We start from the raw sequence: 15,114 nt of genomic DNA on the forward strand, positions 1-15,114 counted from the left end.
TTTGGGAACCCCTGGGGACAAGCCAACCTCTTCCAGGCCACCTCCCTATACCCAAAGTTTGGAGTGAAACCACAGGAGTCACTGGCCCACTTTGCCGTAAAGATTTCTTCTAGATCCAAACACCCACACTAATTCTCATGCAGTCACGGTTGCCGCCAACGCAGCAATTATTAACACAACCACCTAAGTGCCTTTTAATTTGGGTGCACATTTATTTAAACTACAGTCTGAGTCACCTGGGATGCGTTAGGAAGATTAAATTGAGGATTCCAGTGACTCATTTATAAATGTTTCCAGGGAATAGCAAGAAATTGGAGGGCTATTTCCCACCAAAGAACAGAGCCCTGGCGTCCAGCCCAGAAAATATATCCCATCTGCTGACTCTCAGAGCAGACTCTACAATGTATCTTCATAAGGAGAAAATAAATAGAGAGGCTCCTCTTCTTCAGGGAGAAATCCAACCCCGGGCAAAGAAGTAGAGATGGAGATACGGTAATAGGGAAAAACGTGTTTCGATTATATAGATTTCGGTATGTTGATTTGTTTCAAATTTTTGCTATCACTTATGCATTGGGAGATTTTCTACAAAACTTCGGATTTTTGTCTTATCTTTAAAAATTGGCCTTTCTGGGCAACCCAGGTGGCTCAGCAGTTTAGCACCTGCCTTCAGCCCAGGGTGTGATCCTGGAGACCTGGGATCGAGTCCCACGTCAGGCTCCCTGTGTGGATCCTGCTTCTCCCTCTGCCTGTGTCTCTGCCTCTCTCTCTCTCTCTCTGTCTCTCATGAATAAATAAAAAATAAAAATCTTTTAAAAATAAAAATAAAAATTGGCCTTTCAAAAAATTTAAAAAATAAAAATTGGCTTTTCTTACACGGCTATGATCAACGGGAGATTAATAGTGACCAACCTCCCTTTTGTCAGGGCTTTTCAGTTTCCTACAGGGTTCAAATTTTCTTCTTTTCTTCTCCCATCTGGCCCTCTTCAATCATTTATGTATCCTGCCTGGCACTAGTGGAGGACTGACCATGAGCTTCCTGGCATAAGTGAATCCTTACTCGGTTATGTTGCCTTGAGAAGGTTCCTCAACCTCTCCTGGCCTACGTTTCTTTTCCTATTGAGTAAGCACTGAACTTTCTGGTCTTTTGAGTTCCCTCCAGCCAAGATCTTCAACAGTTGGCTTCTGTGTTTTGTCAACTTTGAAGAAACGTGGATGTTGGCGAATTGATGTATCTCAGCCTGGCTTGTGGGTGCCACTGCCCCAATGACCAGAATCAGCCATAAAACCAATTTAACTGATGACTCCTATGTTCAAGGTCCTTGCAGAGCATACAATTCTAGAGCTAGAAGGACTCAAAAGAAATGGCTCCAACCTCATGTTTTCTGTATTAGGAAAACTGTGAAGTAGCCCCACACAGGATTGCTGGTCAACAGCTCTTTGTTAAATGGATGAATGAAAAGACAAAAGCTCACACTCGAATGTTCTGACTCCTAGTCTAGTTTCTGTGCTGCCCCTACATTTGTGCTATGCCAAATCTTCCCAGCCTTGGTTTGAGAATTCCAAGAGTGAATGCTAAATTTTCTGATGAGAACAACTTTCATTCCGTTTCAATCAGACATGGATATGGAGACTGTGGCAGAGGTAAGGATAGAAGTAGAAACACATATCCTTGCCAGGACTTATAGAAGAAAGGATGTGGTTGGCAAAACAAGTCTCCTGAGGGTTTTATCCAGACAAGTACCAGCTTTGGCAGTTGCAAAAGAAAGCTGGAGGGAGAGAATATTCTAGATTGCAGACTATGATTCTCCAGTCGGGAGTACATAAGTCTGAATAGGAAAACTTAGAAGAGGGCAGCCCGGATGAGTGGTTTAGCGCCGCCTTCAGCCCAGGGCGTGATCCTGGAGACCCAGGATTGAGTCCCATGTCAGGCTCCCTGCATGGAGCCTGCTTCTCCCTGTCTGTGCCTCTGCCTCTCTCTCTCTCTCTCTGTCTCTCATGAATAAATAAACAAAATCTTAAAAAAAAAAAAAAGGAGAACCTAGAAGAGTCACAGCTTTCAAGGCCCCACGATGTAGGTGCAGTGGGGGCTTGCAGGTGGCAGGCTGGTGTGGACCAGTGCTTGCTGAGAAGCTGTTTGCCCCATCATTCTGTGCATTCATTGGCTGCAATAGTCTGAGACTTCAGAGACAGAGCCTACCAGAGTCTCTCTGGCCAAGGATCTAAACCTCAAAATTCAAGGTCCTCTACTTCCCCATGGGCTTGTCCCGGTCTCTATTCAGAAAGGCCAGTTAGTCCCAATGTGACCTCAACTCAAAGAACTCAGCTGCATGCATTTCAATCAGAGACTTGGCAACAAAGTTCTTTAAAGCCTGACTCTAATACTTTAACTGTGGGATTTCAGCTAGCGTGACATCAGTGTGGGAGCTACATGGGGTGCAGTGTGTGTGGGTGTGTGGAGGGGGGAGGAAGGCCTCCTTGGCCCTTCTTGAAGACAACTGTGACAAGTCCCACTCACGCAGCAGTCCCCTCCCGCCCAGGGTGACTCACTGATGAGAGCTGTCACGATTTCTTCCATGCTTTCCAGAAAGCTGCCGAGGTGCTGAGTAAAGGGCAGGTGTGGGGAGGTGACCTGGGCAACCACAGCCGCAGCTTCAGCCCGTGTGGCCTCTGGGTGGCTGTCATCGGTCAGGATGTCGGCCAAGCATAGAACACCGTCCACCTGCAGGGGAGAGAGGGCATGGCCCTGTATGTCCTGGGAGAGCACCACTGCTCATGACAGTAAGGAGACAGACACAAGCCCCCTATAGGGTCCAGCCTAGATTCCCAAAACAGCCCAGGACACTGTGTGGAGCCAGGGACAACCCTGGTGGCAAGACCCCAAAAATGACCCCAAACCTGGCATCAGAAGACGTGTCCTTTGGCTCCAGCAGAGACCAGGGACCTTTCCTGGGCTTCTTAGAGTGCAAGCATCAAGCCAAGTGCCCAGGGCTAGCCCCTGACCATCCACTACAGCAAAACACAGTGTAAAGAACAGTCACTTAGAATCCCCACATCCCCGAGCTCCAACCCTGGCCCCCTCTTACTTGAACCGTATGACTTGGCCTCCATCACTTAGCCTGTCCAAGACTGTATCCTCATCCACCAACAGGGTGTTGGGGGTTAAGGTGATGAAGCAGGTGATGCGGATCCAGGAAGACAAATGTTGGCTCCCTCCTCCCTTCCTCGGGTTAGCGCTAGGCTGAGCTCAACATCCTTCCCTCCCCATCCCGTCTTCCACCACCCTCCCCACTAGAAAGAGGGCTGCTTCCCTAAAAGCTTGCTCTCTCTGCCTAACCAGAGAGGAATGAACCTGGGCGTGGTGGGATGGGAATGCCAGAAAAAGACTTCAGTTTCCCAGTTCTGCCCCAATCAGACTTACTCATGGCACAATAATAGCTTCTACTTATCAAGTGCTCACTATGTGCCAGCCAAACTTTCAAATGCCGTACATATACCATTAACTCCTTGTAATGATCCTCTGAGGCCAGTATTATCGGTATCCCCATTTTACAGATGAAGAAACTGAGACACAGAAGGATTCATTGACTTGCCACAAATCACAAATTTAAAAAAGTAGTTGGTTTGGAATTTGAACCCAAATTGTGTAGCTTCAAAGCCCATGGTTTCTATCAGGACATTATACTGCCTCCTGAGAAGTGACACCTGAACCTCAACCTCCACCTCCATCAGGGGTCACTAGATGAGGCTTTCTGGAGAATGGCAGGGGAGGGATGGTGGGTAGTAACTTATCAGTTAGCTCAGCTGGGTCCCTGCGGCTCCGTAGATGCCCCAGGCCACCAGCCTGCCTGAGGACCCTGTCACCAAGCACCAAGAAGTCCTTCCCCTGTTGGGGTGGGGGGCAGGGACGAGACCAGGGAAGAACCAGGGAGAGGTGAAGTGAGGAGACACCTGTGCCTCTGCTCCCCACACCTGCCCACACCGGCTCCTGTCCCTACACCCTTACTTCCTGCCACTCAGCTCAAGCAGCTCTCCAGAGGTCAGTGTTTCTCTTGACTAATCACCACCACTGACTTCTGGGCCTCCATTAAATGGCTCTTGGGAGCTGTAAGGTCCATTAGCTGTAAAAGCCTTTGGCAATCTCAGACTCAAAAGGAGACGAATATGGGAACAGGAGCTGGAGGAGCTGTCCGCAATAAAACTCACCTGGATGTGCCTAATTAAAAAAGAGCAAACAGCAGCCAGGCAGCTGCGGGCAGGACTGGATTCATGCCAGATGTCTGACTAACAGGCCTTCAGAGAAGAGCCTCGCTTGGGCCCAGGTAAGGAAAGGGGGCTGCTCTGGGCCTGGAAACAGGAAGCAGCCCTATTGCCAGCCTGCCAACATAAGAAACCTCTTAGACCTGTCGGATTTTTATCCCTTTCCCCCTTCCAGCATTATCCAAGGCTATAGCTAAGGGTCACAAGTATCTGGTCTCCTCAATCTGACCTTGGATGCAAATGGAATTGTATTCTCAAACCCGGTTTGAGAGAAGAGAGGAAGAAGATAATATCATAAAGCTCCCTGTATGCAGTTTTTGATCTCAAAGCTCTGCCTTTCCCTGTTGGATGGGCCACTACCCTGAATTTTGTGCTATTATTCCCTGTTTCTTTAGAGATTTATTGCATGTGTATAGCTTTTCAAGGTTTTGAACTTGACATAAATGGTATCATGGTGTGTACAGCACTTTGCTCTTTCCCCCCAGTCAGTTTGGGAAACTCCTAAGGTCTATTTTCACTGCTGTGTGGTATCTCACTGTATAAACCAACTGTTATTCATTTATATATTCTCCTGTCGATGGTCATTTGAGTCATTCCTCGGTTTTTGCTATAATATGCAGTACTTCTATAAATGTTCTTCCAAGCGTCTTCTGGTGCATACATGTCAGATTCTCTAGGGGTCTCAATCAAGGAGTGGAATTACTAACTCATAGAACCTGCACATCTTTAATTCTACTAGTGTTGCCACGTTGTTTTGCAGAACAGCTGTAGCAGTTTATATCCCTATCAGCAGTGTATAAACTCAACTCCATACTCTTGCCAACATTTGGTACTGTCAGATTCTAAAGTTTTGGCACTTTGGTGGAGGTGTAAAATTTTTATTTTAATATGTATGTCTCGACTTTCTACCATGAAGCTCAGAGTCCTTTCATGTTTTCATTTTAGTATGATTAGGTCTGGTTCTGATTTTGGGTTTTGCCATTTGGACTTTTTCTCCGAATGGCCTGTTCATGTGTTTTGCTCATTTTTCTATTTGGTAGATTGTCACAGTGGGTCAATTTCTTGGGCCTTTGTGTCTGATGCTTCTGATCTGCCACTTAGCCTGCTGTCAGCAAGATGCCACTAGCCCAAGTTGATTTCCCTATGCATCACCATCTCAGCAGCTCCAACCCAGCCAGCTCACTGCAGTGGGAGGCCCTGAAGGGGACCACACCACTGGACTCCAAGCTTCCCAGTGCATGAACTAGTTCCTGTAGCATCAGAACATGCACAGGCTCTAAAGTCACACCTACCTGGATCTGAATCCAGCTTCTGCATCTTACTAGCTGCACAATTTTTGTACTTATTTTGAGTCTTTATGTATAAGTGGGGGTAAAAATACCCACCTCCGAGGATGTTGGAATTTAACAAAGATAATGCATGTATAATACCTGCCACATGGTGGTGCCATCATCCCACCTCTTCTGCATCTGATGATTGCAGCTATCTAGATCTGGGGCCCAGAGTCCTACTCACTTTTCTATAGGCTCCTCTGGGACTGACACTCCGCTGGGAACCTCAGCCCTTCGTGTTAGGGACCACAGGCTTTCCTACTTGTTTGGACATCTCAACTCATGCAGCCCAGAACTAGAACTTTTAAAAGGAGAGTGACTCCTATTTCAATTCCTGACCAGCACCAATAAGATGAATAACTACAATAGCTCAGAAGAGAACAAAGAGAAAAGTAGCACAATCCCTGCATCTCTTTATAGCTCATCAAACATTAATTGTGCACCTACCTTGTGATGGGCACTGAACTAGGCACTGGTACAAAGATGAATCAGGAATAAATAAGAAATGGAGAAGCAAAGACAGGCACATAGAGAAATAAAAGATGAAGGAGGGAGAATGAAAGAGAGAGAGATCATATATTTAAGAAGGATTTGGGGACTTGTCTGGTGCAGATCCCAGCCTCCCTGTCCCTCTCTGACTTGGCCTCTATAACACCTCTCCCTGCTGGGAACCCTCTCCAACTTGGTGCTCTCTCCTGCCTGGGACTCTATGACATTGTAGGGGCTCATCTCCGCCCTAACTACCACTTATCATTTGCTCCTTTAGTCTGTCTTTTGCATCCACCTAAAGTAGCTTACACCAGGCTCCCCCAACAGCCCACTTTGTACCATCTCAGTCAATAGCACCTAAGTCAAGTGGCCTCAGTGACTCACTAGGATGACCCCAAACCTAGCTCTCCAGCTCTGACCTTCTTTCCTGATATCCACATATACATTTCCAACCTGCCACTGAATCTTTTTATGTTTAACTCCAAAATTAATTTGCCTAGATATTCCACAGGGACCTCAAACCCAGTTCACCTAAAGCTTGGATGGTCTTCTGTGAACACATGCCTGCCTCCCTCAGACAGAATGTCTCTGTCCTCCCAGCTGCCATACCACTCCGATCTGATCACAACTAGAGCACTTATGGTGTCAGGTTGCTCTCATAGGTTTGTATGTCTACCCTGCACTAGATGTGAGCTGCTCTGGACAGCTCCTGTACTGAATCATCTCTAGTCTCCAGCACCCAACTGAAGCCTGACACATGGCAGTTAACACAGCAGGCTGAATGACAAAGAGACAGAGGCCTGGGGAAGGAAAGAGATCACCAAGGCCATGAAGCACATTAGTGCCAGGGCCAGGACTCCGACCCTGGTCTCCTCATTCTTTGCCCTGTGCTCCTCTGGACAGCCTCTGGGAAGGGCAGTAAAGGGAGAAGTTAGTGAAAGGGTCAGGTCAAAGAGAGTTGCTTAACTTAGCTCGTATGATGGGCCCAGGAGTGACCCAGCCTGAGGCCAGCTTCTTCAAACACTAGTCTCATTTCTGGAAAGTCTCCATCCTCAAACCACCCCCTTCCTATCCCTGGACATAAACTTAATGATGCCAGGAGAACAATCTAATCAAAGCACTTTCACATCCCTAAAGAAATTGCTGTTGGAAGCACTTATATGTAATTAGCTTTTACATGGAAAAGGATGGGCCTGGGCCCAAGGCCAAGCTTTCCTCATGGGAGAGCATGCAAGTGGTGATGAGGATGGTCTAGCCTGGTCATCCCCTGGGAAGCAGGGCTGCTGCACCTGGAGTCTGGACATAGAGGGAGCTGGAGAATGCTGGGATTCTCCCTGAGGGGTGGTTGAAGGAGGATAAAACCCATGCAGTTGAGGAACCCAAAATATACAGTAAATATCACATCATATTTAGAAGCAACATTCTCTTACTAGTTATTAGAGAAGCATCACTGGTACCTTTTATGCAAATATCTCAAGAAACGGGGCTAGTCCATAAAGACCCATCAGATATACCGGTGCTGGGCTACTATTCTCCAGTTCTGTTCTGCATGTTTAGTTTTTAGGGAAAGGCAGAAGGGTTGTTGGTTGCTGGGTTGTAACAGTTAAACAGAATCACCCAAATATGGTGGTAACTAGCCACAGGAGAGGGAGTGTGATCTAAAGATCTCCAAATTTCCTCCTTCACCTTTCTGTCCACTCAGACACCTAAAGTCTGTAGGGGGGAAAAAAAGACAAGTTGGGACTACAAAGCAGGTGGGATTCTGCTCATGTGACCAGACAGGGCAAATCTGTTTGCCCAGGGTATATTTTGCCCAGGGAAAATTCAATCATAGAGAGGGAAGCAAAGGTCATGTCCAAGAAAGCAAAGACAAGTATAGAGCAAGGGTCAGGGCACAGCATTAGGTGTGATAAATGAATCCATCCCTCAGAAGCAAGATCTGAATGTGGAATATAAGCCAGATCACAGCACAGAATCTGTGAACAATGTAAACGGTTAAAGGCTCACTTTACAAAATGAGGTATTTGTTTTAAGGAGTGTTGGTAGAGCTGACAATTTAGTAGAAAGCAACAGAAGGTAAAACAGGCCTCCAGGAGGATAATATGATCCTCCTCCCAAAGGAACATATCCCAGACAGCGCTCAACCTCCTTTACTATTTCAAACAAGAATCTCTGATTAAAAGCTAAGTGTCAAAATGGATAAAACAATTATTAATATGTAATAGGGAATGGGACAGTGGATGAAAGGGATTATATAACCAGTTTGGAAAGCAAGTCAGTGAGGTAGAGAGAGGTGAATTATTGCAATGGAGGGAAATCAGGGATTGCATTCCTTTACTTTACTGACAAAAAATAATTTCAGACGATTTTCCTTAAGGTGGACTGTCAAACAGATGCAAAATGAAGGCATTTGAGGGTAGAAGGAGTGGAGTTTGTGAGAAGGTATCAAAAGGCCAGTAAAAACAAGTTCACTTCCCTTTGGGTTAGGGTTAGCATGCCTGAGCTGATGTAAAAACATTAAGTTTTCAAGCAAAGCACTTCGGGGCACAGCTCAGGCGGGAATTGTACCAAAAGTACTTCTAGATCTTAGCCTGGTTCTCAGATGATTAGAATCATCTGGGAAATTTTTAAGCTACCAATGCCTAGGTTTTACCACCAGAGAATCTGATTTCATTGATTCAAGGTGATGTCTTGGTATCAATATTTTTAAAGGCTCCTCAAATAATTCCAATGGGGATCCTAGGTGGAGCACCACTGTTCCAGAGGCACCTGTGGTTTTGTAGAAGCTGCATAATTTTAGGAGAGAGAAAAGTCTGGCTTCACAATTCAGCTCTGCTACTTGCTGACTTGGTGAAATGAACTAGTTACTCATCTTCTCTGAGCTTGTTATCTAATCCTTGAAATGATACTGATATCATGGTTAATAATGAAATCGTTAATGAAATATTGAAAGGAAAAACAAAAAAAAAACAAAAAAAAAAACAAAAAAAAAAAGGAAATATTGAAAGGATTCCTCCCAAATCAGAAACAAGACAGATATCTATTATCACCACTCCTATTTCGCATTTTACAGTGGCCCTAGCCAACGAAATAAGACAAGAAAAAGAAATAAAAAGATAAAATCATCAGAAAAGAGGAAGCAGAGCTGTAATAATTTACAGATCCCATGACTGTGTACATCTGCACACAATCCAAGTCTATTTAAAATCCAAAAGACTCAGTATACCATTATATTCAAACTTGTATTTTCGGGGTGCCTGGGTGGCTCAGTCAGTTGAGCGCCTGCCTTTGGCTCGGGTTGTGATCCCAGGGTCCTGGGATCAGACCCCACATTGGGCTCCCTGCTCAGCGGGGGAATCTGTTTCACTCTCTCACTCCCCCTGCTCATGATCTCTCACACTTGTTCTCACTCTCAAATAAATAAATAAAATCTTAAAAAAAAAAAAAAAAACCAAAATTGTATTTTCTATGTATCGGCAACTTAGGGAAAAAAAGGAATTCTAAAATAGCACTTAATTACCATAAAAACATATCCAGAATTAAGTCTAAAAAAGATGTGCAAGATGTTGACACTGAAAACTCAAGATATAGCTGAGAGAAATTAAAAGCAGTCTGCATAAATAGAGGTGCGGTACATTTATTGATTGGAACACCCTATACTGTTTAAGATGTCAATTATCCTAAAATTTATTTATAAATTCAAAGAAATCCCATCAAAATCTTAGCAGGAGTTTCTGTGGAAATTAACAAGTGGATTTTAAAATGTACATAGAAAGGCAAAGAACTTAGAATTACAAAGATAATATTAAGGAAGAACAAAGTTGGAGGATTTATACTACCAAATGTCAAAGTTTCTTATAGACTACAGAGACTCAGTGTCATATTGGCACAAGGATTGACAAAAGGACTTATGGAATACAAAAGGAAAAAAAACCCTCCAGAAACAGACTCATGCATATATCATCACTTTACCAATAACAAAGGCACCACTTTCATCACAAAATGATGAAAGGTAGTCTTTTTGGCAAACAGCACTGGCTCAGTTGGATATCATATGGAAAACACTGAACCTCAAATACCATTAAAAAATTAATTTAAAATGTATCATAGACCTAAATGTGGAGTGTAAAACAATAAAGCTCCTAGAAGAAAATATAGACGATCTTCATGTTTTGGGGGTAAACAAACATTTCTTAAATGGACAAGAGAAGCACCAGCTACAAAAGACTAGATCAACAAACTGGACTTTATCTCTGTTAAGCATTTCTATTCATCAGAAGACACCACTAAGAGAATGAAAAAGCAGCCCACGGGCTGAGAATGTATATTCTCAATACATATAACCTGACAAAGGATTCATATGTCGAATATTTTTTTCCAAGTTTATAATTCAAGTACAAAAACACAACAAGGTCACTTTTCTTTTTCTTTCTTTCTTTCTTTTTTTTTTTTAATGTGTAAAAGTCTTGGACAGACATTTCACAGCTGATAGCCAAAGGGTTGATAAGGATGTGGAAAAATGTTCCAAATCATTGCTCATCAGGAGAATGACAGTGAAAACCATCATGCGAGGTCCCTCTATACCTGAGCAGCTCATAATCGGGGCACTCACTGCAGGCCCAGCTATTGCAAAGCTGCAAACTGCCCCAGACCTCTGAAGCAGCCCAAAGGAGAATGAAACACTCCTTTCGGAAACTTTGTGCGTTCCTGTCTTCCCGTCTCCCCTCCCTCCCTCCCTCATGCTTGTCTCTTCCTCTTTCTCACCACCCTTCCCTCTCCTGGTCTCTTTTTACGTCTTCCTGGAACCTGAGAGACACCATTGCTTGCTGGCAGGGGTGGAGGACACTGGTTCTGGCTCTGAGCTTTGAGAGCAGGCCTGACCCCCCCCCCCCCTTCCCGTGCCTGACTGTTCCCAGGAAGTGGGTCTTCCCTAGTCAAGTCTGCCCCAAACCTACACCTTCTGCAGTCCCCTCAGCCTCCTCACTATCTCCCCTTCTGGCCCCAGCAACTTCCTTTCCCAGGCTCACCTCCAGACTAGCACCTGTCCCTCTTCAGAAGCCAAAGGGGAAGGCAGTGCTAGTGGTAGAGGCTCCAGCCCTACACCCCGTCCAGTACCCCAAGGAACCCTCGCTTCCCCATGGCACAGCTTCCCTTCTCCCCAGCACTAGCATCATGTTTACATCTGACTTCTTATTTATTTTCTGCTCTCACCAGATTGCTTGGGGTACAGGCGGGAAATGCACCTCAGCCCACCCCACACATGCACGGAACCCGCAGGCCTCCATCTGTAAATTCACAGGGGAGAGAGGTGCCCTGGCAACTCCTAGAGGAACATCGCCCCCTCAACACATACCCAGTCCTGGAGAAGAGGCACCAGAATTCCCAGCCCAGCCAGCTCACCGATTCTGACTTGTGTTCATCACATTTGTCTTCCTGAATGACTTCATATGCCAAACAGTCCCAGCAGAACACACATGTCCCTCCACCAAATGAGAAAAATTGAGGTTCGTAAGGGCTAGAGAGCTTGCTTGTGAGTTCTCAGCAAACCAGTGGTAAAAGGAAGGGCTGGCCTGGGTTCAGTGCACTAACCCCCTACCTGGGGATGGGTCTGTTGGGGACTCAGGAACATGAGCTCAGGGCCAGAGGGGTGAGAGGGAGAGGAAGGAAAGCTGAAACAAATGATCAGGGATAGATGGTACAAAAGGGGGCTCAGGGAAAATCCCACATACAGATTTTGGGGCATTATGTCCTTACTGAAGGGACGCATCAGTGTTTTCATTCCCCACTCCCACCCCATACCCGGGGCTGAAACAGCTCACAGAGGCCTGGCCTGGCTGTGGCTGAGTAAAGTCACATGACCTGCGCTCTGACCTCAGATGCGCTGCTCACAGTGGGAATGTGGGTTGCACATCACCTCCCTTCTCTGGGCCTCTGCCCTCTTATCTGCCACGGGCAAGAACGCACCAGAACTCTTGCAACAGTAGTTATCCCCACATGCAGCCAGCAAGCACTGTTGCCCTGGATGTGCAATCTGTTTCCCCGATGGGCTAAGGGGCAGGCGATACAGCTTAGGCAGGGCTCCGAGGCTGGGCAACGTGGGGCACGCTCCAGGGGCAGCACCCAGTACAGTGTGAGCACCAGGAGTGAGGACAGTGGTCGGGAAGGCTGACCAGGGAAGGGCATCCGAGCAGAGCGCCCGGGCCAGCCCCACCTAGGCAGGTCCTCCCCGGCAAGGAAGCCAGGAAGACATGCAGTGGACGACTCTGGTGGGAAAGGGAAGAGAAACTCACATTCATGGCACGTGGACTCATTTCCTCCTCACGGCCTGCAAGGCAGGGACTGTCCTTCCACTTTACATATGACAAGACCAGGGCCTAGCGGGCCGCACAGTCAGTATCCCCTAAGTGCTCAAACCGGACGTGGAGCCCAGGCCCGCTCACCAAAGGGACGAAGGGCTGGAGGCAGGCTGCTCACAGGCACCTCTGTGCCAGGACGAGGGGTTTGGGGCCTAGCGAGACCTGGGGGCTGGGGGTGCTTAGGGAGGGCTCTGGGGGTCAGCCCCATGTTAGATGACAAGATGCCTCCACATGGTCCTCCTGGAGGAGGCTGGGTTGGCACGAAGATGCTCCCGTTGCCTGGAATTTGCAGATCTCTCCCCCCCAACCCCCCCCCCCCCCACACACACACACACACACACACACACACGACATACGGGACACACTGTGCGGGATCAGTAGGTTGGGACCCCAGCCCACCAGCCTCGCCAGCTCCAGGAGAGCCTCCCGCCGCCGCTCTCATCCACCAGGGGCCGCTGTCACACAGCCCTCGGGGACCGACTGCGCCCGACCAAGAGAGCGCCAGCCCAGTTGGCAGCTGCACGGTTCAGGCTGTCGGGGGGCTCGTGCCTGCCACCTCAGGCTGCAGCCCCCCAAGCCAGCCAGGGCCGTCCTTCAGTGTGAACAATACTGGCCTGTGATGTCAGCATGAGCTCTTGCAGGAGGCTGGGGCGGGGTGCAGGGAGGTGGGCCCCCTCGCATCCTGGCCGCCGTCCAGTCCCCGGACCCGGCTCCCCAGGCAGACGGACAAGGTTGGGAGCCTCGGAGCTCAGGGCAGCAAATGAACCCCGCTCCCTCCAGACAGCCCCCTAGCGGAGACGGGAAAGCGCCCGTGGGGGTCCCCACCCCTGTCTGCCTGCGGTCACAGGGGGGACAGCTGACCTGGCACCCTGGGGCTCCTTGTGCTGTTCCAGCCCATCCCCAGGGCAGCTGAAGGGGTGGGCAAAGCTGCTAAGCCCTGCGGGCTGAGCCTGGGGCGGCAGGGGTGGAGGGGGGCGGTGGGGTCGGGGATCTCCACTCACAGGTGTTCTCTCCCTGGGTAAAGAAGGGGCTGCGAGTTAAATTCAGCAAAGATTTCTTGCCCCACTCTCCCCACCCGCCCTTACTGACAGACCAGAGCTAACTCCCCCGGGGGCAGAGCCGCCTGGAGGCCTGGGGTCTGCACCCCACAGCCTTTCCAGCTAATGAGAGATGGGGGAGGTTGTTGCAAACAGAACCTACAGCTGAGAGCAAAAGATCAGGGTTCTCATGCAGGCTCGGCCTCCCCCACTGTCTCAGCACCGTCCAGCATCACCTCTCCCCTCTGTAAAATGGGCACGACCATCCCTCTCGGCCTTCCTTACAATGTGATTGCGAGAATCAAATGAGCAGGAGAAAAGAAAAACTGGCTTTTGCGGGGAGGGGCGGGGTGAAGAATATGATCTATTTATGACCATCTGTAACCCTGCAGGGAACAAGCGGTGGAGGGAACGTCCTCACTGAAATGCCAGCGGGAACAGCAGACTCTCCCCCACCTGCCCCCTTGCACCCTGCTCCCTCCTGCCGAGGGTCTCTGGGATTTAAATAGCTGGATCCAGGCCCCCCTGCCGCCAGCCTAGCCCTTCAAATGTCAGGGCATCTCAAGCCCAAGAAGCTGGCCCAGGAGACAGGGGAGCGGTGGCGGAGCTGCGTGGAGAGGCAGCAATTTTCCCATCCGTCGCCACTGATGGTTTTCTTCTTGGACTTGAAATTGAGCTTGAGCCCTCGTTCCCTCCCTCCTGCTCAGCTTTAATTTCTCTCCATCTTTAATTTCTCCATCGATTTTCATTAAACTCTCCCTTTGGCTCCAGCACAGGGTGAACTCCTTATTTGAAAAAAAAAATGAAACGGGGGTGGGGTGGGGTGGGGGGAATAAAAGGAAGCTCTTCTGAAAGCAAGATTGTCTCTGGTCTCAAGGCTGGAAGAGGCACGGACTAGGACTGTGTCTGAGGCTGTCTCAGCATCGGGCTTTGAGTGCCCCACATCCCCCCCTTATGGCCCCAGACCCATAGGTCCCTGCCCCTCAGATCCTCAGATTCCCCCCACTCCCAGACCACAGCCCCAGTCTCGCTCTAGCCCCCAGCCCCCTGCAGCCCCAAGCTGCACCCTGGGCCTGTCCAGCCCCTGAGCCAACGGTGTCCCGACCATCCCTGTAACCACGCGGAACGTCTGGAACTCTGCTAGCACTGTTGTAAAATCCCCAGGACTCTGCCTCTCTGGGGGTAGGCAGAGTTGGTCCAGGTCAACCTGATGGGATGGAGACGAATGGGCCAGGAGGAGGGACGGGAAGCAGACACAGGCCGAGTGCTCCCTCCCGCAGCTGCACTGCATCATCTTCATCCTGGCAGCTCCACCAAGGAGGAGTCATCTCCTTGTTATGAAGAAACCAAGGTTCAGAGAGGGATGACTTGCTCCCTAGCCCCCTGCCAGCCTCTCTAATCCCTCTAGTCCCCGCCCCCTTAGTGATGCCAGTCCATCCACCTTCCCTGGCCGGTCCTCCAGAAAGGCGGCCATGACCAGTCCAGGCAGGCTGGGTTGTCTGGCCACCCAGACCGAGTGGGGGCCATCTGCTCTCATTGGGGCTGTGTGTCTCTGGGGCCCTCACTCCCTCCTGGACCCTTCTTTTCTTCCTCCGGTCTTCTCCAAGGTGGGGTCCAGAGAACACTGTCTCTTCTTCCAGGCTC

At 48.7% G+C, this 15,114-nt stretch overlaps 1 protein-coding gene and 1 long non-coding RNA gene across 5 annotated transcripts in view; one reads left to right on the forward strand and one right to left on the reverse strand.

Moving 5' to 3' along the window:
• The window catches only part of INSC (INSC spindle orientation adaptor protein), a 119,061-nt gene that overhangs the window by 22,966 nt on the left and 80,981 nt on the right, over positions 1 to 15,114 (reverse strand). For all 4 annotated transcript variants that reach the window (XR_013361969.1, XR_013361968.1, XM_077866380.1 and 1 more), the window contains exon 8: positions 2,548 to 2,719. Coding sequence is in view for 2 of the 4 variants with exons in the window: in XM_077866380.1 (XP_077722506.1) it covers positions 2,548 to 2,719 (172 nt within the window). In the remaining 2 variants the exon portion in view is untranslated. The remainder of the gene's footprint in view (positions 1 to 2,547; positions 2,720 to 15,114) is intronic.
• Positions 13,074 to 14,240, forward strand: LOC144295259 (uncharacterized). The gene is made up of 2 exons (XR_013362595.1): positions 13,074 to 13,164; positions 13,863 to 14,240. It is a non-coding gene; the product is annotated as an uncharacterized LOC144295259 (long non-coding RNA).

This window comes from Canis aureus, chromosome 23 (assembly GCF_053574225.1).
Source record: "Canis aureus isolate CA01 chromosome 23, VMU_Caureus_v.1.0, whole genome shotgun sequence".
In the NCBI taxonomy this organism is placed as follows: Eukaryota; Metazoa; Chordata; class Mammalia; order Carnivora; family Canidae; genus Canis; species Canis aureus.